General features: G+C 33.0%; 2 protein-coding genes across 2 annotated transcripts; one reads left to right on the plus strand and one right to left on the minus strand.

Annotated features, from left to right (window-relative positions):
* Positions 1-867: 867 nt before the first annotated feature.
* Positions 868-16,199, minus strand: LOC133694866 (callose synthase 5). The gene is made up of 43 exons (XM_062116562.1): positions 16,013-16,199; positions 15,787-15,887; positions 15,336-15,344; positions 14,961-15,082; positions 14,761-14,857; positions 14,538-14,648; positions 14,303-14,431; positions 14,091-14,183; positions 13,686-13,777; positions 13,456-13,582; positions 13,125-13,262; positions 12,962-13,038; positions 12,786-12,858; positions 12,578-12,703; positions 12,372-12,486; positions 11,450-11,784; positions 11,247-11,299; positions 11,098-11,158; positions 10,911-10,992; positions 10,776-10,825; positions 10,578-10,664; positions 9,887-10,009; positions 9,704-9,795; positions 9,531-9,618; positions 9,293-9,453; positions 8,693-8,816; positions 8,481-8,575; positions 8,264-8,381; positions 8,015-8,166; positions 7,339-7,448; positions 7,105-7,230; positions 6,953-7,021; positions 5,917-6,106; positions 5,698-5,815; positions 5,497-5,616; positions 5,295-5,410; positions 5,111-5,194; positions 4,535-4,647; positions 4,172-4,401; positions 2,368-3,177; positions 1,875-1,925; positions 1,594-1,779; positions 868-1,363 (listed from the first exon to the last, which is right to left on the minus strand). Exons 1-43 carry the CDS (start codon positions 16,197-16,199, stop codon positions 1,133-1,135), a joined length of 5,772 nt encoding a protein of 1,923 aa, XP_061972546.1. The 3' UTR covers positions 868-1,132.
* Positions 16,200-20,765: 4,566 nt separating this feature from the next.
* On the plus strand, positions 20,766-21,398 carry LOC133694867 (uncharacterized). The gene has a single exon (XM_062116563.1). It carries the CDS (start codon positions 20,766-20,768, stop codon positions 21,396-21,398), a length of 633 nt encoding a protein of 210 aa, XP_061972547.1.
* The last annotated feature ends 6,502 nt before the right edge of the window (positions 21,399-27,900 follow it).

Consider the following 27,900-nt stretch of genomic DNA (forward strand, 5'->3'; position numbering starts at 1 on the left):
GGACTAGAGTTGGGGAAGATGATTTGCTAGGATAAAATCTTTACTACCCTGATGACAACTTCTTCGGTAGTAAAATAACTTAAAGCTTTATTAATATAAGTTCAATGTATATTTATGAACGAATAATGCTTTGGAATCTTAGACTAGGATATCCTAATTTTCTCTATCTTAAATATGTATTTCGTGAGTTGTTTAAAAAATTAAATTGTTTATCTTTTTATCGTGAAAGTTGTTCTTTATCAAAAAACCATTGTACACCATTTCCTTCAAAACCTTGTTGTGGTTTAAAACTATTTAATTTAATTTATAATGATTTGTAAGTTCCTTCAAAGATCACAACTTATCTAAAAAAAATTAATTTTTCATATTGATAGATGATCATATATGATTATGTTGGATTTTTTTGACGAGGAAAAAAATTGAGATGGTAACATTATTTAAATATTTTTGTCAAATGATAGAAAACTAATATTAGACAAGGATTAACATACTTTATTATGATAATGAAACATAATACTTTAGCAAGTATTTGTGAATTTTTTTGAAAGAAAAAAGGGTTTAACATTCTTCTATATATCGTAACACTCCTTAGCAAAAGAGATTTTGTTCCAACCCAGAGGGGGCCAATAATCTAGTGTTTGATAAAAGAAATATTAAAATCCTACAAACCATTTAGTTATGGAAGCATACCTCCAGAAAAATAAAGCAGTTCAAACTTCAGAAAATAGTCTCTAGCCTGATGGACAACCAAGACTGGTTAGTAGAAAGAGAAGCTTACCTTGTACTTGTAGAGAGAATCCGAGGACCTTATCTTTGCTACGTTTCCATGTTTACAAATAACAGATAAAAGAAATAAATGAATGCCCATGATCAACAATTCAATTAATTGAATATCATTCTCCTCAGGAATCCATACAATCAACGGTGAATACATAGACAGGAAAACACAATGACAACATGATGTTGACATTTGTGCCTCCAGTACACCGACAGTATTCGTTTATAAGAAAAATATCAGGGTGAAGTGTGTTATGAACTGGAAGTCCTAGCAGTTCATACATTCTCAGTGTCAGCTATTTTTTTTTTCATAGTTCTCAATCGCTATACGATCACAACCCCGTATACGCAAACCTCATTTGTTTTTCTTTCCGCCAGCCAAGATACGTTGAATCTGAAGCCCTCGGCTGAAAGCTTGGTTAAACAGCAGCCTGGTCTGGAATTCTGAAACGAATGGGAACCAGGCAAGTACAGCCACTGGTGCAAAGATGACCAAAGCCATCATGTACTCGTACCCGCGGGCTAGAGCTTTCACAGATCCCCACATTTTAAGGCCCTTCACTACTGGCCTGCAAGCTTGTGCTATCTGAAAACGAAATCAGCTTAATTTGTAAAGATCGATATTTAACTAGGAAAGCTCATGATCACCATTATGTTATGTAAACACAGAAGAGAAATATAAATTAAGGGAATGAGGCTCCTTTTTCCAGTACGTTACATTAAATTCCATGTAAGATGGCGTTTGATAAAACTTAGTGGGAGGTGATATGCTTGCGAGATAGAGGAAATGATTTTGCATGGTAGTCATGTACATACCTGCAGAATTGCCAAACCAGTTGGCAGAAAAGCTAGCAGACTCTGAAAGATGTCTCCAACTGTGAGGTGAAGAGTAGTGAACAGGATAACGAGAGTGATCACAGATCCAATAAAGAGAAACAGCTTAAGAAGTCTAAACATGAGCTGAAAATCTGCACTAAACTTCTTTCTTCCCATGGAAACAATCTGCGGTTTGAAGGCACTAGAGTTGGTGAATTGCATTCCACATGACAAGTTCATTTTTAAAAAAGATTTAAGATTTTTAGAGTTTGAACAATAACCTTTAAGATGATAATCATAGCAACAATGACCAGCCACGACAGACCATATACCTGAAATCACAAAACAAATTCATAGACATGAACATGGAAGGCATATAATTTCAAAACACAATACAGCTAAGGACTTCAAATTCATTTTCGTTAGGCAAAACAGCCAGCATGATGGTTTCCGGTTCTCATCTTATTTTATTTTTGCATTGAAAGGAAACCATGAGGGGCACCCCCTTGCCAGAAGCCCCCCTCTATAAACAAAAACAAGAAGCTAGTGATTCCACAAGAGTTATCCCTTTCAACGCATCATTATGGTTCCATGGTCATAATCACTATAAAAGACATCTATCTCTGCAATCCTTGAAAAGTAGATTTTGATATTGACATTTTGTGAGAAAAAAAGTTGGTAGACAATGAAAGATTTCAGAAGTTCCTTCATCAAATTAGACTAAGATATGTGCTACGTTTTAGAGTAGAAGAATATTAAATTTCATGTACTCACAATAGCACTCCGGCTTCTTCCAGGCGTGCTTTCCTTGACTGCTTTTAGCTGGTATACAATTCCATATTGATAGATGAAGAAACGCAAAGAGAGAAATATCTCCCAGAACCGGCCTAAAAATCCAGTGTGTTGCAGGTGCTCCTGTTCCTCATCCCACCAAGACTCCCAGCTCTTGTTTGCTGGGACACCAATACCACCCTGGCTGCTTATCCACTTTGACCAATCATCCCAATCATCCACAATCTTCTGCCACTCAAATCCGGATGGATTGAAAAGGAAAGGAGCAAACAAAAAAGAAGTCACTAAGAACCACATTGAGGCCGTGACAAGTGCAAAGCCTACTCCACTTGCTGCTTTTCCATATATCTTATAACATATAAGCAATATTAAAAGCTCCAGTCCTTTCACAAAGTGACTCCTCGAGTACATCCTATAGTTCTCAGCAAATTTCTGATGCCGAACCACAAAACCACGCCCAGTAGCCCTGTATTTTGCTCCACCATGCAGGATAGTGCGCCCAAAATAATGGACCTTAGTCCCAAGGGAAAAGGTGAAGAAGACAGAAGCAAGCTGAAGCTGCATGATTATTATGTCACCTAATGCTGTTCTGAACCCTCTCTCTAGCCCCATCTCCATGACCATGGGCAACGCCATCAGAAAACCAATCTGAACAAGAGACTGTGAGGCCATGGCTGCTTTTAGGGGATCATTTCCCCTAGCCCGTGCATACTTAATTATTGATTCCTCCAATCCACTTAATGACAGGTAAAGTTTACAATACAAGAAAGCATATACCGTAAGGACAACTATCTGCATATTAAAAAGATAAAAATTATCTGTTAGCTGAACTTCCCAAATGTGGAAACATCCTAACATCCCAGCCACAAATGCACACAGGAATAGCATTCAACTCAATAATTGCATAATCTGTGCAGGGCACAGCATATCAGAAAGAGTTTTCTGCACGATAAAGATGCAAATAACAGATCACATTTAAAAGGAGACACTACATTGAGTATGGTTTGAAAATCAAATGAAGATATATAAGTTGTTTAAGATAAAGGGTTTGCAAGCAAAGCTGTTCTTTCATAAAGATGCATAGATGACTCTGGAAATGAAACTGACTTTCATACTGAAAGCCTCTTCGAAAATCTTATCTTCTCATCAAACACAAGGAAGCAGCCATTTACTTGAGAGAAAAACCAAAAAGACATGAGAGATTCCAGACAGTTTAATGTAGCAGTTTGACAACTAAGAAAAAAAATATAAATATAAAAAAACTACATGATTTTTTTTACAAAATATAAATCATTGGATCATAAAAGAGAGAGAAAAAATTCTTTAGGTGATCCACAAGAAACAATACCCCTTTTCTTTCCAATTGAAATTATGAAATCCATATGACATTTATTAGAAGAATTGCTCTTCAATTCTTTGTCATTTAGCTCCTTGCTATTTGGACTTTGAACCAAACTGAGCACTGCAAAAAATGCATCTTATAAACAATGCACTGACACGCACGTGAAAACAAACAAATGCATACATAAGCAGACCAACACATTTATTCCCTAATGAAATATCATGGCCAAATATTTCAATCTCTAAGCTGTTCTTTTTCCCATAATGTACGTAATTTTCTAGGTATATTATGGCCTTGATAGCAACTATTTTGGTTGCCTTTTTTCATGCTTAGATAGAGTTCTCTGGAAAACAACAAGGTAACAATTAGATTTTTCAATTAGCCTTGTCCACACTGCTTGTCCAATTGCTTTTCAACATGAATTACACATTAAAAAAGAATTACCATTGAACTGACGTAAAATCCGATCGTTGTATAATAACAGGACATCATGCGGAAGAAATCAAAACGATGGCCTAGTCGATAGATATCCCTGCTGAGTGTCTGCTCCCCATTACCACATGCTACCTTTGCTTCAAACAGAGAGATTTGGTTGAGCCCGACATCTCGACCTTTCCCAACTTGAATATACTCATGATGAGTGACATTCCCTCGTCTCAATGTTGAGTTGAAACCTACATTGTAGAACAAGCATAGAGAAGCCGATGAAATTGTGTTACCGGAGATAAAATAAATTCCCAAACATTTTATTGGTTACTCTTCAACTACTTTTCTAGGTGACGAGAACAGGTTCCTTGAGAATAGTACCAGCAAATATGTCCTCACTCAAATTGATGCCATGAGAAGCCTTGCTGATGCCACCACGTGTTACGTGAAAGATTCTATCAAACACATCTGGATGCCCATAATGGAACCGGACCCTATAAATACCAATACAAATTTCAAGATAAAATGTCAACATTAATAAGATCAGCCAAAAAGGCCACCTGAATGGTTTTATTTAACAAAAGCAAAGACATCTTATGTTCTTCACGCTAAATAAAGTGGATGATCTAATATTTGGCATGGCCCAATTTCGAAGAAGCAAATGAACATATATGCATAGGGGACCACATGGACACACATGCGTGCAAGAGAGGAGTGGATTATCGTATCTATGCTAGTGATTCTCAAAGCTCTTTTTTTTAACACTGGTACATATTAAAAATATATTTCAGTTAAGATTAGCAAAATCACCTTTTTTTTTTATAGGAGCGGTACTATTTATTCCTTAAAAACCTTTATCTCAATAATGTATCTTAAAAAACGGCTGGTATTTTGCATACCATAGGTTGTACTACACTGTTATCTAAACATAGAAAGGAAGAAAAAGAGAAGGTTTACTTCAATGGTCTTGCTAGAACCCTTTGACCAATGGTGACAAAACTCGTTTCTTGGTTTGACATGAACCAAGCCAAAGAAGAGACACTGCAGCATAGATGTAAAAACACATTAGAACAATGACAAGGTATGATATTTGATGGTAATAGAGCATCAGAGAACTAGAAAAGATAAACATCCATCAGACCTTCCAGTAAAGATATGCTCCCGAACACCCAAAATTGTAGGTGGAAGCACTCCATGATCCTCATTAAATTCTTCAAGAAGGTTACGCATTTTAAGTGCTTCTTCTAAGTAATTATCCTATAAGAAATTGATATGAAAAATCATCAGAATAGGTATAAAAATCATAATGAAGCAACAGTACATTCAGTTTTTCCATGTTTTACCTGATTCATGTCAATGGCTTGCAGAGCTTCCCCTCGAGTAAATATAATGGCATGATTCTGATTCTCAGGCTTTCCTTCTCCTAATTTAGCTGCACCTGGCAATCTTATGCGATATATTTCCTTTTGGAGAAGATAGAAAACAATTAGCTTTATGGAAAAAGTTGCTCAAATGTAATTAAATGGGAATATCATAAAAATTACCTGATCAAGATTATCAACAGCTTTTACCAACACAGAATAATAAACCTTCTGTACCTTGCCACCTTCTCTTTCTCTTTCTTCAACTTCGTCAATATATGCAACACGGAGAGAGGGATTACTGTAGAAGATGTAGCAGGTTCAAAGTCTTGAACAAAATGTGCTCAGCAAACTGCTTGGGATATTCAACAGTGAGATGCTATAATTAGACAGAGAGCATACTTGACCATTAAATTGAGAATGTCTGTTGCACGACGATCTCCACTCCTCTTCTGATTTCCATAGTTCTGACAGGTAGCAACATAAGTGAATTTCATGTCCGCTACTGCCTCTATTTGAGCACTCACAGATCTTTGACTTTTCTTATCTTCCTCAGTTGGATCTGTGATGGCTTTGTAACCTTCTAGTATCTCTGCATTTATGAAAACATGTCAGACATTGGCATATTACTCCAAAATGAAACTGCTTCACTGGGCACTCATCATTTCTACTGAAAGAATTGACAGGTATATTGAAAACAAAAACCATAAGAAAATGGTATGCATCCCCAGGAAAAGTACAACTAAGGTCAGAGGCATTGAGCTCAATTTTACCAGTAAATGAATTAGATTCAATGAATAACTACTTTATAACATCAATTGGATTTGTATTCTTGCAAATATATGCTACTACATGGCAAGGAAAACGAATGAAAGAAGCCTGACGCAAGTCTAAGGCGTTGACAGTGAATTAATTAAACCGCAAGGGAGTCAGGAAATTATTTTATTCTTGAGAACTAAACTAGAGTAGCTCCCAGCGCATTCTTTCATGAAGAGCATAATTTTCTTCTTCAAGACTGAAAATGAAGTTTGAACTTTAGATTTTTTTAAAAATCATTTTTTTTTCTTTCTCCTTCAGATTACTTATCATATTCCAAGTTTTGGGAAAAAAAAAATACTGTTAAGGCCATTTATTTAAGCCATCATTCCTTCTTGAAATTTATGACCACGTGATTTCATCATTTTTAATCCTATAAAAAAGATCAGATATGACTGACAGAAGAAAGCTTATATCGAAGAGTAAGAAATCATATCTTATTTAGAAGATTCTGATATTCCAAGAATGGAACATGGATTCCACATGTTTGTTATTTTCATATTTCTAGAACTCATTATTTAATTTGCTCAGGAGGGCTACTTTCAGGAAATGAAGACCAAATGCAATTCCACATTTGAAAGTCATTTTCAAACAAAATGAAGAAAAGCATTTAGGCTCTCACCACTTTCTTTAGCCATATCAAGGAAAGCTTGAAGTTTTAAAGCTCGTCTGTAGTACATCATCCCTCTAACTGCAACATTTATGATCATTTGTATAAAAAAAAAAGAAAAAGATTAATGCATTTAAATGAGAAAATGTAAAGGGATCAACTACCTGTGCGACAAAGAGTTTGACCTCTTAAGGAGCCCCAATGACGAAGTTGCAAAATATTTTCTTCATTTTCCCAAACCTCACTCTCTTTTTTGCAATTTATTCTTTCCATGAAGTTATTCCATTCATCTGATGACAATGCAAATGGCTACTGAATTAATTACATCATTCATTCATTCAAAACAAATGCAAATCATACATGGTATTGTACTATAGGAGTTCACAAAACAACCCTACCTGGGTAAATCTTTTGCAAGTAGTAGATGATTGATACACCATCTTCATTCTCCATTTCAAGATCAGATTTGGAATAAACTGTCTCTTCACTATAGTAGGGGGTTAAGACACTGTGCATGGCAGAAGAGTAGTCTTATTATATAAAAGTTCATGTTGTTAAAAATACCTTAATTTCCTCAAAGAAACTCATCAAATTTCTCAAGACCTTGAAAAACTGTGTAATTTATCCAGGACAAGTTTATCTAGAACTTACAAATGTACTTTCACAAAAACTATAATAAATCAGACACTGACTTTGAAAGAGCAAAGAGTCTCAATAGAAGCATGTAGGATGATATTTGAACAAGCAATATTATAACAAAGAATTTGAGAAAAGGCACTGCCTTTCTTCTGGCTAACTGTTAGTTAGAAGTAGACTCAATTTGATCATATGCTCTGAACATATATTGTACAATGTCTGGTCAGGTGTAACCTAATATGGCTACCAATGACCAATATTTGGTCAAATTCAGGCCACTTGTCCATTAAACAACATAAAGGTAGCAGACAATCATTAGACCAACTGTAAGTTATCAATAAGTTGAATTCAACAAAATGTGAAGGCAATTCTTTGCAACTTGGCAAAGTCACTACAATATTCATTTTGCTATCGTTTTTTAATAAAAATGAATCAGACCTGAATGAGAGCATTTTACGGACTCGAGGAGGACGTGGCATGTCCATAAACAACGAATTTGTAAAGAATGAAATCCTTCTACGTGCTTCAAGGTTTGTTGGGACATCATTGGCAAATTCGTTCACCGTCAAAAGGAGATGAATGCGTCTTATCTAAGAGATCATTAATCAAAGCTTTCATCAATCCTTACACACACTAGAAGGGTTAGTACTTAAGATAATCATTGAAGCTCAGCAAGTGCTAGGGTACCTGTTCTTCCCATTGTGCTGTAACTACAGGAGGGAACATTATAGCAGGTTTTGTGTCAGTACCAGAAAACACTTGTCTTCCAGAATCCTTGCCACTTTGCCCAAGGTCTACCAATTCACTGAAAATCATCACACAAGAACAAGCTGGACTGTTAGCACTCATATGAAGGACAGGAGTGTGCCACTAAATCCAAGTAGAAGATGCAAGGTTCACCAACCGATTCTCATTCACCATCATATCATTAGTAAATACTTCTAACATGTCCTGCAGTATCAACACCACGGTATTTTGCTTGGAGGGATCAGCATCTTTCTGCAAGGTGGAAGGAAAAAGGAAGCGGTCAGTTTCCAATGCACAGCTGCAAAGAGAATTTCAGATTTACAAAAGCAAGCTGAATATACCATTAGCCGAGTTTCATAAATGACTCACCAATAATCTCACGAGCTCCACAAATTTGTTACATAATGCTGGTAAGGGACCCATTCTGAAATTTGTAAGAAGTGTGTTCTTTGAAATATTACTCTCAACTTCTTTAAAGATGATGCTAAGTATCCTGTTACATTACAACCACAGTTACACACTACACTGAACCATCATCCTAATTTCATTCAAATGCCAGATAAAGCTCTGCAGCAGATAGATTAACAGCCAAAACAATTAACTTTGTTAAACGCATATAGATATTAGTAAAGCACTAAATACCAGACCGGAACTCAAAATGTTATAGAAGGAATAAAAATGCTGAAGCGGAAATACTATAACATAGATTGGACTCTTGCAAACTTAAGCTTTGATTGGGAACAATGAAATTATCAGCTAAGAACCTGGTCTCCAAAGGAGGTATCTGTAACATTTAAAAGATTTAAATCCACAGGACAAGTCATCTTTCTATGGTAAGTTTCTTTCTTTCTTTCTTTCTTTCTTTTTTTTTTTTTTTTTTTGGGGGGGGGGGTGGTTTGTTGTTTAAAGAGAGGATGGAGAAAATGGATATGGATTATCATGGGTAAGGAAAAGAACACCGTCATCAACCTTTTCTCAATTTCTCCAACTACCAAAATATTCAGGACATGCTTAAAGGATTCGTAGCATTCAATGACTGCACATTTCATGTATTCATCTGCACATATGCGTTTCCAGAGGTCCGCATCCCTTGATCGGAATTGCACTGCCATATCCAAAGCTATCGGGATCTGTAAATGTAGAATATATTCAACAGTTAAAAACAAGTTCCATTCACTCAATCTGCAGAAAGAAAATACATGCTGACCTTGCTTGCAAGCATAATCGGTGGCCACTGAATTAATTTGAGGCTAGGATCTGATGTATATGGAACCAGCAACAGATCCATCTCCCTGCATTAAAAGAAACCAAATATTTAGTCTTAACAGGGGAAGGAACAGATAGAAATGAAATTTTATCTAGCTTATGAGGCCTTTCCTGTCACTAATGAGATCTTCTTCACGGAAACTACATATCACTTCATTCCATAACTGAGCAAATTTGGCAGCTTCACTTCTCTTGCTTGCAGTAACCTAACAGGAATGACATTGTAATAACTGAGTGAGATGCATGAAACTGCAAAACAATGATAATGATATAGAGAATTTGAAACATCAATCCAACCTCAGAAAATCTCTTTGAAAAAGAGAAACCCTTCTTCCGTTTCTTATCTGAAGGAACCAAATATGTGTTAAATGCACCGGGTAAGGACTGGAACCGTGACCTCAGCATGCCCAGAGTTCGAATCTGTTAGAAGAGAAGGAGGAAATTAATAGGCTACAGCCTTAAGTTACAAAAAATCCTGCAACCTAAGCTCGCTGACATAACTCACCCAAAGATTTAATGACATTTGAAAAATCACTAAAAGGAGAGTGAAAATTAAATGAGAGTTATATTCTCAAAAGGTGTTTGATATCTTACATAAATTACAAGAAAAGGAGAGTGATAGAAAATATTGGTGAACTTCAAAAAATCAAGTAAACAATGTGGAACACAGAAACTAGCCATTGGAGGTAAAATAGTATTCAGTGAAAAGGAAGGCTATTGCACATCTCCAAAGTAAGCACTAAGTTACATCTCTCAATAGAACAGAAAATACAATGTCCCAGCCAAGTTTACATAAAACAGGCCAATTATCTCACTAGAATATGTAACATGGAAGCAAGAAACGCAGCCAAATGCCTCATTTCAAATGATACATGAAGGTTTGTGACTGTATATGGTTTATGTAAAAGCATCCAAATGCCTCATTTCAAATGAACACAGAAAATGACCATCCGAAGCAAAAAAAAACAAAAATAATTGAGATAATTACCTCCCCTAGGCGATCAAAGGCCCCGGCAAAGCCACCATATATGGTTGAGAAAATAGAATACCAAATTTGAGTATCCATAAAATAGACCTGGATTATATTGTAACATGTCCGGAGACATCAATCATAGAATAAATATAAATTTCACCAAATAAAAGATATGAAAAAAGAAAAATAGGAAAGAGATAGCAGCAGACAAACCAAGATTACTGGTAACCAGAGTGACAAAACAGCTCCATAATTGTTTTTAGCTGTATACACAGGGTAACAGCTTATGTGAATATAAAACCTCAGCTGAAAAGCAAAATAAAAATAAAGTGAAAGAGTGATGAACACCATTTGGAAAAAATTCGTGCCACTCATAATCTACATTCCGAATGTTCATTATAGCTTTCGTTGGCTTCACCAGAGGTTTTATCTAGGCAAAGGACATGTAAAAGGGTTAAAGGAATACCAAATGAATGACCATAATAACAATGACAGTGATTATGCTGATAACAAAAGCCAACTAAAAATAGCCAACCTGGACAAAATAGCTGAATGCTATTTTTGAACACAAAAGTAACAGCCAAAAAATAGTATACCTGAAACAAAAAGAAAAACCTAGTAACAAAGTGAACTTGAACCAAATATGTTGGTGACTGCATAAATATAAACTCTCATCAGACTCACTTTATGAGTACAAATTGACTCTCATGCATTCCCCTGCCAACATAAATTCTTGGCTGCATAAATATAGATTTACTCAGTTAATCAGGAGAAGAGATAAAATTTTCTATAGCTGGATGACATAAAAAAATCATGAAAATGATACTGAGATAATGGTATCTAGGAGAAACAAATAACTTGTGGGAGAATCAGGCCAGCGAGCATACCTGTGACCACCATAAGAGAAATCTGATAATCAGCCAGTCTGAGTTTTCAATCCATCTTCGGAGCATGGGAAAGATAAACAAAGCAGCTGCCAATATATTTGGAAGCATGTATACAGCCACTGCCAAAAGGTATAGTGCAGGTATGTCCTTCACTTCTTTAAAGAATGACAGCAAATCTTTGATTTTATCAGGGGCCACTTTGAAGGAATGCACATAACATAGTGGAAGAATGATTGCCCATGCAAGACTAACAATGATCTTGAGAACATTTCTCAGGACATCAGTGAATTTCCACTTGTGGAACCCTGGGAAGTTCAGAACAAGGTCCAGAATACCTAAAAGGAAGAATGATGAGACAAAACAGTCACTTGAAACAAAAGCTATTTCAGAGACAGCAAATCAGGTCATGGGGTAATGACGAGAGCATTGAGGGCTCAAGTTGAAGGTAATATCAACGTAAAATAAAATATTAAAACAATAACAGAAAATTATCAGGTTTTATCACCAATGCTGATTAATATTTTAACTCTCATGTCACCTTACAAGCTTCACCAAATCATCAAAGGAGGAGTTGGTCACGGAAAATGCAAAATACATGTGAAATAATGTTAACAAAATTAGGCAGTGATTGCATAGTAAAAGAGTCATAAAAAGGTCCGAAAATTGTTAAAGAAGCAAAGAAATGCAATAAGAATGCTAAAGAAACAATTGCAAATTTGAGGCTTATATTTTTTTATGTGATGAATTATACTCTTTCCAGGTTTTCTATAAAAAAGATTCAATAACTTTACCATGTTACCTTGATTATAAAGGATAATGAAAGAAGAAGGTTATGGATAACAATAATTTCCCATTAATATTGGGATTTAAGAGAGGAAAAAATAAGATGGATAGAGGGAGCATGAGGCTAAGAGCATCATACTTTGGAGCAAGCGAAGACAGGCTGCTGTGATGAAAATGCTGGATAGCTGATATAATACATCCTTTTGAACAATGTTCAAAATCGAGACCCCACTCCAAGCAATGATGATCATTGCCTGCAACAATAAACCCATGTCTTACTGGAAAAGATTATATTAAAAGATAAAAACTAGAAAGATGCGCCAAAAGGTTAATAAAGTTGAATGCCTGAAGAGCAAGAATATAAAAGGTCCACAATCTGTCAAAACTTCGAAAAATGTGCCAAAAGGTTCGTGTCTCTACAAAATATGCTTTGCCTGTGCTTCTGGGTTTTTCTGAAGAAGCCTTTTTCCCCTGACAAAGAAATCATGTTAAGCAGATAGTGGTAAATCATTTCAAAAGGTAGTGTATTACTGGCAACATAAGCGCACTGTACCACATCTCTTGTAGATGTAAAAAAACTTCCATCATCACGCATAGGCCAACCAAGAGAAAAGCAGTCCGATGACCTGAAAGATATAAGCAAAGCCAAGTGTTAACCAGAACGAAGTGATAAAAAAACTCAAAAAGATCTATTCTTCATCAGAATTCTAATATTATATCCAAACTAACCAGAAGTATTCATTTAGATCATCATAATTGCACCACTGTGAGTGTGAAGCTTTACCATTTTTGCTTTTGTTGGCTTCCTGCAATAATTGGAACACAATTTTCATATTGAGAACAAAAGGACCAGAAATTTGATGACGAAATGAATCCTTGCACAATGACATACCTTTTCAATTACATGGTAAATTGGTGTTATAACCTTCCTCAGGAAAGCCTCGTCGTCTCCACCATAAGAAGGCTTAATATTTTCTCCAGTAACGATGCTGACGTTTCCAGCCAACAGGCCATGGAGTTCATATGCCATCTGAACAAATGAGAGGTCAACCTTATGAAGCTTTTATATAACAGAAAATGTGCTAATTACTTTTAAAAGGGATAAATAAAGGAAAGAGCATCCAACGCACACCAGCCTTCCATCCTGAATTCTGGTCTTAGAATCACCCATTTTCTGTCCTGAACTAGCTAAGGAGTCCGTTAATGTTATGATCAGTACTTACATTATGAAAAATATAGCATAGACATTCAGGCATGAACCGAACATTTGCTGCCTCGCCCCAGATGAGAAGAAAAAGGCCCATGTACAGTATCTTTCTCTGCTGGATTTCTGGCTGGCCTTGAGGGAGCCTGCAAGAACCACACATGTAGATGTTAACATAGCAAATTAATGATCATTCATTTGCAGCTTGCTTTAAGTTTTGAATGAATAAAAAAGAGTCCACCTACTTACCTTAAACTATGTTTCCGCCCTAAAAACTTGCACCATGTTTTATAATTCTTAAAAAGCTTGTTCATAACTTCATCAACAGCTCGATCATCAAGCTGCATAGGAGATGAGAGTCTAAGCACAGCACAGCCATTAATTAAGTATGGAAGTAATAGTTAATCAAGGATACTTGGTGAATTAGAAAAGGGATTAGCTAGAAAGGTTCAAAAGTTATTCAAATAATTTGCGATTAAATGCACATGCACATATACACATTCACTTCAGCTCCAAACCCTGAATCAACACCACAAACATCACAATTACCCATATCCTGGATGCTATAGCTATCAAAAGGTAGGATAATGTTAGAGCTGTAGCAACATCTAATATATAACAGGAAAAAAAAAAGGATTAAGGATTAGAGCATACCTTGCTAATAGGTTCAGGCTTGGGATTAAGCCTTATATGTTTGTTGGCAAGTAGTAAAATCAAATGCTCCCTCTGGTTCCTGACATTGTCTCTCTGCGTTCATCAAATTTAAGAGCCAAATTTTTAGTTACTGAAGATTCTAGTGTAACTCTCAGCAATTGAATTCTCTATTATTTCTTTTTAAAAAAAGTTTTCTTGGGTCAAGAACATGCCTGAAAGCCAAACATGGCCCTCAGCCAATCAAGAAGGTCTAAATCACCAGCTTTCTGCCTTTGTGGATCAAATGCAGTGGGCCAGTTCAAGCCACGAGTGTTCCACAGTGCAGCAACAGCAGCTTTGACCTGGTACATATGGACAGGAAATTCTCAAGCAGCATATTAAACTATGCATCGAGAGAAAAGGAGTGATCACAACAGCAGCAAGATAACTATGAAGAATATGTATAACCTCCTCAAGCTGCATTATGGACTGTGAAGCCCCGGCAGAATCCAGAGGAAGGATGTTGAAAGGGGCATATATTTCTTTCTTTTCCTGGACATCTCTGGCTGCTGCAATAATCTGCTCAGAGTAAAGTCATTAAAAAATACTTCACTACCCTGAAAAGGATTCATGCCGTAGAATGGCCAACTGCATAAGAACTAGTAAACGACAGACTATAACAGGGACTAACCTCAGGAGCAACTTCTTCTACTTTCTCTGTTTTGTTAACAGCACAAAGCACTTCAAAAAGAACACCAGCTGTCTGATAGGCCTTTCCAAGTTGAGCTCTGCAAAGATATTAAAGGTTCGTCATCACAACAGCATTTATGCTCTAAAGAAAAAGAAGTAAATAAAACAAGGGAGAGAGTGAAATAGCATTTATGCTATTACCGGTCTGCTTGCTCTCCCTGGTCAAGTGCTCTAACGTAGTGTTCATAGTACTGCTGATAAAAGCTCTCGATTTCCCGCGCATCAGTCTTTTTAACCCGAGAGGCAAGACTGGAATTATTGTCCTGAGATAAATAAAATAGTTTTCACATAACTTCTTCTGATGCTTCAAAACAATCCATGGCAAAACTATGTAAAGTTCTTTTGGATTATTATTAAAGGGCCCGATAATTGGATTTGGTTTTAGAAAATGCGAAAAAGAAGCATTCCTACAAACAAATTGAGTGCAATAGCTATCTATGTGAATGAACACGCCAAGAATGCATTCATCATGAGACTAGCAAAGGGAACAAATAAATTATCGCGACAACCACCTACTTTTGGAGATTATCGCATTCCCGCTATTCAGAAATTCTCCTTATTCCACAAATGACAAATGCAATGCAATTTAATTAATTAGTTTCTCTCTCCCACTTCCAAATGAGACCACAAATTCCCTCCGCCAGCTCTAGGCATTTAAGATTGCAAAATGACCATTGAGACCCCATTAAAAGTACTAAAGTGCAAACAGCTTCTTATGAACTTGAGCACATTTGATCACCACCCCCCTCTTTCACAACATTTTTTTTTCTTCCAAAAACACCGCCGTTGAATATGTTTCGACCAGGAAGAGAGGATCTTTCGCTTGTCATAATTCTTAGTAGATATAATTACTGTTCCATTACCCCCATTATGCTCACTCAAATCAGATAAGAAAAACAACACAAGAAAGAATGTGATCAAAACCATTGATGATTTAGAAACAGAATTTAACGAAAGTAAAATTTACCCTCTCCAATCTCTGCAGCAAAGATGTCTTGAACTGCCTCACACCACGACCACTTGAATTTGGATCCAGTCTATGGGCTTTCTCAAACGCATAAAACCTACCTATATTCCCCCAAATCAAAAAAAGAAAGAAAGAAAAAGAAAATAAATAATAAACAATGATTAAAAGAATAGTGATTTCCTTGTTACAACATAGTCGCTAAAATTGATGTAACATTATTACGTACAGAGATAGGCAACGCGAGGGCGTTCATGTTCGATTTCAGCTGCAATGCGGAGAACAGGGGCGATGGAACCGAGTGAGGAAGGGACGACCTCATTATCAAAAACCTCAAGAGAGAATGTAGTGGTGGCAGCGCTGCGAGACGGTCTCCGGCTCAGCATCTGTGACCCAGATGGTTCCAGGTTCGACATTGTTGTTCAATCAAATGCTAGCTCGTGAGATAGCCACCTTTTGCTCCTAACAGTGTCTTATTTCGCTAATTTTAACCACCTGCTAGAGAGTAAATTAATGAAAATCAGCAATTATGAATTTATCTTCTTCTTTTTTCAAGTCTGGTTGGGAAATGAGAAAATATGTAGGAAAGAGAAGAAAAAACGTAAGAAACAAGCTAATTATCTGAACATTGCTTCTGCGCTACAGCTACATTTTCAGCTTAATTATCGCTTAAATTGGAAAGGATAAATTAAAGCAAAAACTCTCGTGAAATTCATTCATTTAGCATCTAATTGAATTAAAACTCGGCTTATTCCTCATTAATGGTGCAGTTACATTTCTCGTTTGATTTTCCTGTTATTTATCGGCAACCAAACAGATAAAAAAAGTAAAAACAAATAAATATGTATGAGATCTCATTTACTTCTACTCTCAGATTCTCGTTTTTCTTTTTCTTTTTATTTTTCTCAGCAACCAAGCAGAAAACAACAGGGCACATACGTTCCCTCCTTTCTTTTCCAATGATTCTCATAAACCAAACAGCAAAAAGAGAAACAATAGATTAGCAATTATAACTTATAACCTATTTTTCCTTTCCTTCTTAATTAGCAAACAAACAGAGAGATAAACAAACAAACAAACAAACAAGTATTTCAGAATTCTTTTTCGTTTCTCGGAAACCAAACAGAGAAAAACAAATAAAATAAAAACGCACGTTATAATTAAACTCGAACTTCTCCGTCTAATTTGTTCTTTCTCTACAACAATCACTCATTCTCTTTAATCTTCCTACCGTTTCTCAGAAACCAAACAGAAACGACTTAATCCTTCAATAATATGTATCAAGTTAATAAATACCAACCAACTCCGTCTAGTAACAAGAAACTATACGTAAGTACATGCAGAAAATGTACGAAATTAAAAATAAATCTCGCATTCATTATTTCTTTTCTTTTCTCAGCAACCAAACAGAAACCACAACACAAAGAAGGAGGAGGAGATTCCAGAAACATGAAGCTTACGCGTTTTACAAGGAGAGATGGATAGAGGAGTATTTTAATCACCTACTTCGCCTATAAAGAAACAAAAACAAAATCAAGTTTATGATAGAAAACCGGAAATTTGTAGAGAGAAAGAAAAATGTTAGAGAGAGATACAGATTTTTTGTGTGGAATTTAGTAACCTTTCGCAGAAGAGAGGCGGGAGGAGAGGGAAAGAGAGTCTACTGAGATTAAATGGACGAGGAAACTTTAAAAATACGCGCGCGTTGTTTGTCCGTACATAGGTGGACACGTGGCGGGGAATGAGAGGGAGGGTGGTAAGAGAGATGAAAAGGGGAGTGGAGGTGCGCCGTTTTCGGGATGGAAGGAGGCCGTTTTGAAGGGGTCGTCCGATTTTCTCTGTTTGTTTTGTTTCCTTTCTTTCGCTGTCTATTTGACCTTGTAATAACTTAATTTTGTTTTTTACGGAATTTTAATTGGGATCGATAATTTTGGGTTTGGAGATTGACTGGGACCCATTGGACGAGGCCGATGTTTTGGCCTTCGTGGATTGAGATGGTTTGCTTTCTAGTTTTTTTTTTAGAATCGTGTATTAAAATAATTTATAAATATAAAAATAATAAATTTCAACTCATCATTGTTTTGACGGCAATCTCAAATATAGACTAAGGATTAAATAATACCTGTATTTTTAGGGAAATAATTAGTTAGTCTCTTAATATATATATATATATATATATATATATATATATATATATATTGAGCTATTATAATTGAATCATAGTTCTTTTTAAATAATTTTTTAATTGTTTGCTAATAGAAAGAAATTCAAAAGATAAAATAGGTATTTTTTAAGAAATAACAATGATAAATAATTATTTATTTTATATGAAATAAAATTAATGATAGTCTAAAAATTAATTATATAAAAAAAAGGTGTTTTTAGAAGGTCCAATCGTATATATGGAAGGAAAATCTGTTAAGGAGAAATTATAGTAATAGATTTTCCTTTCATATATACGGTTGGATCTTTCAAAAATACCTTTTTTTATATAATTAATTTCTAGATGATAATTGATTTTATTTCATATAAAATAAATAATTACATGTCATTGTTATTTCTTAAAAATACCTATTTTATCTTTTGAATTTCTTTAGATTAGCAAATAGTTAAAAAGTTATTTAAAAAAAACTATGATTCATAATAGCTCAACAACACACCTCTCATTTGTTCTTGTGATCTCAATTCAACTAGTAATTTTTATTAGTTATTATTTAAAAAAAAGTTGAAAACAAATAAGAGAAAAAATACGAGATATTATTATTATTTTTTGTGAATCATAAATTTGATTTTTTTCTCTTTTTTATTTGTCTATATCTTTCTTAAAAATAAATTCAGAAAATAACTAATAAAATACTATTAATTACTCCATTTTATTTGAAAATAATAACTCCAATAAAAATTGAGATTATTTTTTAAAAAAAATATTTTAAGGGTTCATTTCCATATTAACCTAGTGTATTTAAAGAAATTTAATATTTTTTTTCAAATACTTACTCAAGATTTGTTATATAATTAATATGAATTCTACATCTTTCAACATTACCATGAAACAAAAGGTATCGAGAAGAAATTATTATTATTATTATTATTATTATTATTATTATTATGTACAAACTAATTTATTGTTAGAAACAAGAGTGGTAAGTCAAAAAAACAAAAGTAAGGATCGAAATACTACGGTACCTGCACCTAAATTAAAATTGAGATGTTCTTGGAGTGATGAGAAGTCATGCTCATTCTAATCATATATCCAGCCCCTATTTATATCAGAAAAATCCATTCATTTTATAAATTTTGTTGTTAAATACGTGCTTTCTACGTGATTCATGTTGATATTTCCTACATAGATGAATAAAGGAAGAGAATGTTTGGTGATAACTTAAAAAATATATTCAATCTAGTTAATTTTCTAATCTATATATTTAATTGATGACTTTTGTATCGTTTTGTTCTATCTAATTTTTAAATTATGTTTATTTTCTTATAATCAAAAGAAAAAAATTAATTTGCTAATAATAATATACTAAAATCAGTTCCAATATTGTTATTTTTGCAATCTGAATTATTGGTTTTGAGTTTCTGTGTTATGTTTTTTTTTTGTCTGTCTCTTTTTTTTTACATTATTATTGGTTTTCATCATTTTATTTTTATCACATAGTATGAAGATTTTTTTTATTTTGTCGGTTGTCGGTGATTTAGTATTCGTTTTTATTGTGGTTTTTTCTTTTTAATAATTTTTAGTAAAGTCTTATTACTCGTTTTTCATGTATTTTCTATATTAGATTTCTTGGATCTTATTTAGATTATGCAGGGAGTGTGAGGGTAGAATTGTCCATGAAGAAAATGATGAGCTAGTGGAGGCTAGTGTTAATGAATTAGAATCAGCTCAGGATATGAGCAGAATTACTATCAGGGAAAAAAAATTCAGTAGCAGAGAAGATTTTCCTTTCCCTTTTCCAGTTTTTTTTTCCCAGTTTTTTTATTCCAATAAAAAATAAAAATAATATGTTCATTTTTAAAAAGTTTTAGAATATTTTTCCAACTTAGAAAACTAGAAAATATGATCGTATTATATTGTTTTTTATTTGGAGAAAAATAAAAATAATGAAAATTGTGTTGAAATTAAACTTGTTTTCTGTAATATTCTTTACATTTTGACATACTGTAAACACAGTTTACAAAGATTGTATTTTTGGGCTTACTTATCCCCAAAGATGCATAACTTCAACGAGCAAAATTGCAAAGATCAAAGCACAATGCATCAAATAGAATGCAAAATGTGATTTAAACCACAATAGCATTGTGTTGTGAAACGATCCAATTCACACAAGAAAAAAGTAATAAGAATCAATACGCCATTCTGTCAAGGCTACTCCTTCAGTCCTAATAGATTTGATCTTTGGGATGCACTAACCATGTTAAGGTGTGCCTTAGGTGTTCCTTGCAGCCCGAAGACAGAAGTGGTGGTTTGTTGCACAGTACTGGCTCGACTTCATATAGAGATTTTTGAATGTCTGCAACTTGATAGAGTTGCCTTTGACTAGGAGACGGTGACTCTATGAGCAGGATTGACAGGACTTTTGCAAGTTAGAATGGCTTCTTCAGTTCTCTTCCTTTGTGTAACATGTCTTAAGAGAGGGCTTTCTGACCATTGTCCTATTCTGATGAGAAGAAACTTAGTCAGCTGGGGATTACGACCTTTAAGATTTTTAGACTATTGGTGGGGTTACCCAAATTCATTAGGAATTTCTAAGCGTAGGTGGGAAGAGGTGTGGTTGACAGAGCCGAATCAATATAGAGTGGTCAGAAAACTGATCAAACTGAGAGTATTGCTGTGGCAATGGAATGCCTCTTCATTTGATAATTTGGAACATCAGCTAATGGAGGAGGAAGGACAAATCCATGGCCTAGTTATCATCAAAGAAGGACAAGGATTGTCCAAAAAGGAGAAGAACACGTACAGATAGTTGACCGCGAAGATGTGGAGCATTAGTAAAAGGTTGGAATCTTTGCGGCGTCAGAAGTCTAGAGCTACTGGTGTAAAGTTGGGTGATCATAATACTAGATTTTTCCAGCTACCAGCAACTAATCGGGGAAGAAGAAATTTTGTAGGAAGGATTTCATCCAATGGCGGTTGGATAACTGACCCTACAGAACTCAAGGCCGAAGCAGTTAATTTCTTCTCAGGTCTGTCTTCAACCGAAAATTGGTCACGACTGAATATTGGAGGACACGATTTCAGAAAGCTCAGCAGTCTCTCGGATGGTTTCTTGGAGAGGAAAGTGTATTTAAATGAAATGAAGCTAGCTGTACGGATCTGTGATTGTTCGAAAGCTCCAGGACCTTATGGTTTTAACTTCATATTCCACAAACGGGCTTGGAATTTTTTCAGTGGAGACTTTTTTCACTTGGCTTCGAGATTTTCCAGAAAGAGAATTTTGCCAAGAAGAATCAATGATGCCTATATTAGTTTGATTTCAAAGGAGAAGGATGCTGTTGCTTTTTCGGAATTCAGACCAATTAGCTTAGTGAATTCAGAGGCTTGTCTGTTCTTATTGAGAGAGATGAGGATGGCGGATTCTTTACTGGTATCTCCTTGGGACATGGTCTAACAGTTACCGATCTCCAATATGCTAATGATATAGTGATTTTCAGCGAGGATGATCATGACAGCTTGCTTAATATAAAGAGGATTTTGAGGTGTTTTGAGCTTCGTTTAGGCATGAAGATTAATTTGCACAAAAGTTCCATTATAGATATCAACGTGGATGATAGTTTCAGTGAAGGTATGGCTGGTTTACTACGGTGTAGGAAAGATACTCTCCCCTTCAAATACCTTGGATTGCCTTGTTAGAAAATTTGTTTTAAAAAAATGATTAATAGGTGGCCCAAATAAAAAAAATGAGAGCCGCAACATAATAAAAACAAAAATCATAAGCAACACAAAGATTCTGCCTAATAACATCACTATATAAAAACTTTAATTTCAAAATTTTATTATTGAATATTTATTTTTAAATAATCTCCTGAAATACAAATTAAACAACCATATTTATATTAATTCTAGGTCTAAACTAAATAAAAATAAATAAAATTTCTAAACTAAATAAAAAGAATAAAAACACTATATAAAAAATATTTTTCTAAACTAATTAAAATAGAAATAAAAACAACTAAGAAAACAAATAACTTCTTCTAAAAATCATGTTGTATCAGTCTCTCTAGGTTAGAAGAAACTCATCATCGAATTCAAATTATTATTGCCTCAATCTCATGGATATTCATTCAAGACTCTCCAACTTCTTTTATTTCTTTGCTTCAAGTATATAATAATTTTAGATATCAATTTTAATTTTTTAATGTTAAGATTATCATAAGAAATAACAATTGACAATTTATTTCTCTTCCACTGGATTCTAAAGTATTGAATTGCAAACATCAAACTTATTTTTTCAACATATCAATATTCATATAACCTTTGAATAAATATATATATTTTTGTGATAATAATAAACTTTATAATCAAAAGTTTTGTAAGATTCAATGGTTCGATGAGCGATAAAATAAATGTGTGACGAAAAAATGCTTGTAAATTCATCTAAAAATATTTGAACTCGATCCAATAATTGAATCTCTCGTTTATGCTATTTTAAGCCACTATTCTATTCTAGTTTAGCGCAATTAAATATTTTATTAAGCCTAAACTATCATATTGGTTTTTAAAAATAAGTCATCCATATAGTTTGTCTAGACTGATCTTCATCTAACTATAATAAATCATATCTAAATACTTAAATTTTAGTTTTAGAAGCTACATCATTAACCAAGTTTTACCAAATTAATATATTGTTTAATTCAACCAAAAACCCATATCAAATCAAAACTTTTTAAATCAACCGAGTTGGGTTTGGTATATTTTGGTATAAGTTGGAGATATCATCGGATGTCATATCCACTGCAAAGAGAATCAACTAGCAACCAATTTTTTTTATATAAAAAAAAACATAAAATGGCTAAAAACAGCCTCGTTTCTCAGCTCAATTTTGATTTCATTGATCTTCTCTTCATTTCCATTGCTGAAAGGCACGTCCGTGCTAGTAAGTACAGAATATGTTACGTATTCGTGTGTAAAAAACAAAAAAAAAAACACAGATCCACACACGGGGGAGTCTTTTCTTTTTATCCCACTTACTATTCATGTATTAATATAATTATTTCTTCAAAAAATAACATATTCATGTTCGAATTAAATGCATTCACGAGATGTTTTAATTTTTAATATAAATATAAATATATTCCTTTAAAATGTATGCTGCTGTTAAGGATTTAATGTTTCCTATCATGTATAGAAACAAAACAAGCTGTAATTTAATGGCTTTGTATTGCTGGATCAGCCTAGTAATCAAATTTAGTAGCTGCTAGGCCTCTGGCCAGTCTAAGTGCTCGAATAAGAAGATCACTTTAGCCCATTTACCTCTCTGTAGATTAGTTTCATTATGAATTTCAAATTAGAGTCTCGATGAATTAGCTAAGTACATATCTCCACCAATAATGAATAGTGAATCTCGCCATTACAAAATTAGTATCTAACTAGTCTGATTAACCATGCTATGCTACGGATTGTTATTTTAATCTACCAATACTTCGTAGGAGTAGATGAAAATAAATTAATTGTGTTTTTTTTATTCTTTATTTTTTTTATCCAAGATCGAAAATTTGTTTAATATGCATAGTCTGCTTTACTTTATTTACATAGAAATTTCATAACGGTACATGAAAATCAATTTTTTTTAATGATAAAGTATGGAATAATGCGTCTTTGACATGAAAAAAATCTTTTTTTTTGTTTTATCATATCATGGTTTTTATTAATAACAACTTGCCATGATTTAAAAAGCAAATTTTAATAAATAAAAAAAAAACATTATATCTTGATAATTTTTATGTTATTGCATAGAAAATAAAATAATAATTATTTCGAGAGAATTGTATAAAAATCACAAATTAAAAAAAATTAAAAATGGATATATTATTCTCATTAAATAATCATGAAAAGATTTTGAAAAAAATTACGCTCGCATGCTATGTTCATATACAATTATTTATAAAATAATTGCTAACATCACCATAAAAAAGTTATACTTTTATGTAAAAGGTATGATATAATTGTATTACAAATTTTATTTGAAAAAAAATTATTTTAGAATATAAAGAAATAAAACTGGGGAATTTTACCAAAAAAATATTTATGATGAATTTTACCATAAAACTATAATATTTTTAATCATAATATTTTTTAAAATTATCATTGTGATTATTGTATTTGAAGATATTTTTATTTTAGAATATAAATAATTAAATAAGAAATAAAATTGGGGAAGGGTCAAGAAAACCAAGCCTAGTTGTGCCTAGACTTAAAAAAAAAAAAAATACCAAATGACATGTAATCTCTTGCAACAATTCTCGGCCACTTCCATTGTTTGGAAAATCAACTTCCGAGTTTGTTTATCTTCAAAACTCAATTTTTAACATGTTTGCATCTAAAAATAATATAAAAAATCACATCATATATATAAACCATTATAATTAACTTTATTTTCACCCCTAGAACACATTCTAATTAATCTAAAAGTTCAAAATCAAATCAAAATACATTGTACAGATTTTTATATTTTTTTTTGGGCATGATTTAAAGCTTAAATCACCTCCATTAAACTATGTTATTTAAAAAAAGCCTACTGATATCAAATCAATATTTTTTTATTGTCGAACCGCCTAATTATGTTTTCTTTCTTGTGTCCTTTTTCAGCACCTCTTGTCAGGAATTAAAAAATATGACATAAATACAATTCCATGATCCAAATATAAAATTTAAAAACTAGAAAGACCAGAGTATGAAAAGACATGCACCATACACAAACATCGCACCTATAACTCAGTCTATTTGAAAACACACTTGAATATTATTTTTTGCACAAAAATATCTCCGGAGAAGCTCGGACACCAAAGCTAGTGGTTACTTAAAGGGATGGAGTTGGGTATTGGGAGGAAAACATTATATGGCTATTTTTTATTTTTTATTTTTTATTTTTTTTTATAAAAAAGTGTTATAGCAGACCTAACATGAATTAGAAGGATCGTGAACAGTCCAGTGTTTGGTGTTGTTAAAGTCAGGATTAGCCATCTAATAATATTCTTTCCTCACCAACACCTAAATTAATTCAAATTAATAAATTAATCCACTAATGTACATAGTAAAAAATTAGCCAGATTCCAATCATTTTCTTCTTTGATATTAATGCAACACCAAATCAGAAGAAAAGTATCAAATTGGTGGCCAACAAATCGTACAAAGGAAATGTACCAAATGATAATATTTTTATTCAAATTCTGCTAATTTTCCAAAAACTATGATTTCATTTTATGTGGTGGTTTCAACTTATGAATTAATATATGCATGCATGAAAGAAAGAAAGAAAGAAAGAAAGAGATTCCTGTGAGCGAGTGGTGAACTCCATTCATGTTTCTGGTTTGGCTTGAATAGATATATATTCTTTGCTAGACAGAAGATCAGCACTAGTCATGAAGGATATGGCATTGGTAATTAATTAACTAGCAGCGTATAATTAATAGTGGGGGGTATTATAGCTTCCATTGGTAAACTCAGCAAAGATACTCTTCTTTATGGCTTTTTTGTTTTGTATCGTCTGAAAATCTTCTTCTCTAGGATCGAATCTGCAATATATGTAATCGGTATTATTAAACTAGATCGAGTACGTTAACTCAATGATTTATTGATTTGTTTTTGACATATACTAGATTTTAAATAAAACCAAGTGAGAATGAATTTGGTGTAGCCTAATTAATTTGACTGTTAACCTATTATCTGATTGATTTGATTTGATTTAAAAAATAATTATTAAAATAATATTTTTTAAATTAACACTGTTAATATGAATTAACGCATCTAACTTGTAACTCTTATCTTAAAGTTTGGTTTAATAACTTTGGATATATTTAAAAAGGAATTATTGGTGAGCAAGAAAATAAGATATTAAAGTCTTCGTTAAATAGCATAAAATATCATCATAGAGTGTTTTTTTCTCTAGTTATTATTTGCTAAATAAGGAAACTTCAGAATTTCGTGAAATGGCACTAATATATATATATATAATTAGTTTGCTTACTTTTCTACATTGATTTATCAGTTTGGCCAAATGAAATTGAAAAAAAGTTGAAGTTCCATTGCCTGGAGTAATATATGGGATTGCCTGGCACTTCTTGGATCACTCCATTGTACTATGACTGTAGTCGCTACGTGAAAATTTTGTTTTTTTCTCTAGAAACAAAAAGAAAAAAAGAGAATATAATTTATTTTTTAATGTTTGAGGGGCAGAGAGAAGATTTGCTAAGCAAATGGGTAGATATATAATTAATATTTGAGCATTGTTATTAGAAACGAACAAAACAAATCAGGTGAACCGTATGCTAAATTGCTTTAAGGAGTTGCTTGAAAGCAATCATTATATATATATATATATATATATTTTGAAAAGATCAAAACTAAATTTATGTCATAATATATATATTTTTTTGTTAAGCTTTGTGTTGGAGCAAAAATACTTGATAGATGTATGAAATATTATAGAATAATATATATTATATTTTAAAAACTCATTTAAAAACTTAAATTATTAAGTTGAGAAGATTCTTTGATATAATATTAGAGTTTTAAAGACTAATTAGCAGTCACAAGTTTGAATTTTACTATTTATTTATTTGATAAAAATTAAGTATAAGATAGTATGTAATTATGTAAATTTTTTAAGTTTAAAAAGTTTTTATTTCAAGAAATATATTAAAAAATAATATATATTATATTTTCGATACATTAGTTAAAACCTTAAGTTATTGAATGAAAATAGTTGTTTGATATAAAACATAGAAATCATCTCATTGTAACCAACCAGTTAAAAGTTATTTTCATGCACAAATTATAATATCTCGAGGCTGCTGTTTTGAAATATTCTTTATTATTTTTGGACTCCTTTTCTAATGAGATTTGAGATATTTATTTAATTCAGATATTAGTAATTCAACTGTGCGAAAGTCACGCTAGTATTAGTGGTGAAATTCATGGATGTTTCTGTTCTAGTTTGGCTAGTTTTTATCTGCTAGACAGAGGAGAAGCGTAGGATTTGACATGGCATCATCTTACAATTACCTGTATTAGATTGACAATCAGCATGACTAATCACACAATTAGCAGTAAATAATTATGATTTGGGATATTAATTTCTTGGTAAAACTGGAGAATATCATAGCTATTAAGCTAAACATCCATAGGTATACGACAAATGAGATTTATATCACCTCAAAAGGAAAAAAAAAATTGGGGATCTTTTTTTTTTTTTTCCATAGTTATCCAACATGATTTGGCTGGCCGATCAATTTAATTAGAGACCTTAAACCTAGGATAAGTTGGCTTTTAATGTTTTTTTTTATATTTTAAAAAAATAAGTTGTCCCGTGTGTCACGCAGGCAAATAAACTCGTATATGTGGGTGTAGCATATTTATAAGAAATAAAAAGAATTACAAAGAAATTTTATAATTTAAGAAGATGAAATTTTGAAAATATTTTTATGTCAACTTTAATATATTTTCTTCAATGGGCATGAAAGTCATGCATGCTCACTACATATTAACTTTATGCTGGTTTTTTTAATTTTTTTTAATAAGGAGATGATTAATCGTAGATGTTCTTGCTTTCAAAGAGATAATCAATCGCAAATTTCTTAAGTCTTTGTTCGTATGAGTAGTTTCTATTTAATAATTTTTTATTTTTATTTTTTGTTAAATAAAAGGGCTAAATGTTCAAAATAAAAAAAGAGACTGGAAAGCACAAAGACAAAGAATAGCAACCCCGGCCCTTACTCTTATCGATAATTCTTATAGGCGAGGAATCAAAATAAAGCACTCCAATTGAAGCGAACAAGACTTGATTCACCGGCCAATCTGCAAACCTAAAATATATCCTCAAGAAAAATCAAACTAATGAATATGAACACCCCATTCTCTACTCAGAAGCTGCGATAATTATTCGAAGATAAGGA

Source organism: Populus nigra, chromosome 5 (genome assembly GCF_951802175.1).
Source record: "Populus nigra chromosome 5, ddPopNigr1.1, whole genome shotgun sequence".
Lineage (NCBI taxonomy): Eukaryota > Viridiplantae > Streptophyta > Magnoliopsida > Malpighiales > Salicaceae > Populus > Populus nigra.

Coding starts and splice junctions, on each gene's coding strand:
- LOC133694867 (XM_062116563.1), top strand. CDS start 20,766: ATGTGGAGCATTAGTAAAAGGTTGGAATCTTTGCGGCGTCAGAAGTCT.
- LOC133694866 (XM_062116562.1), bottom strand. CDS start 16,199: ATGTCGAACCTGGAACCATCTGGGTCACAGATGCTGAGCCGGAGACCG. Junction 12,859..12,961: donor GATCTAAATGAATACTTCTG/GTTAGTTTGGAT, acceptor TATATCTTTCAG/GTCATCGGACTGCTTTTCTC. Junction 11,300..11,449: donor TTCTCTTATGGTGGTCACAG/GTATGCTCGCTG, acceptor ATATTTATGCAG/CCAAGAATTTATGTTGGCAG.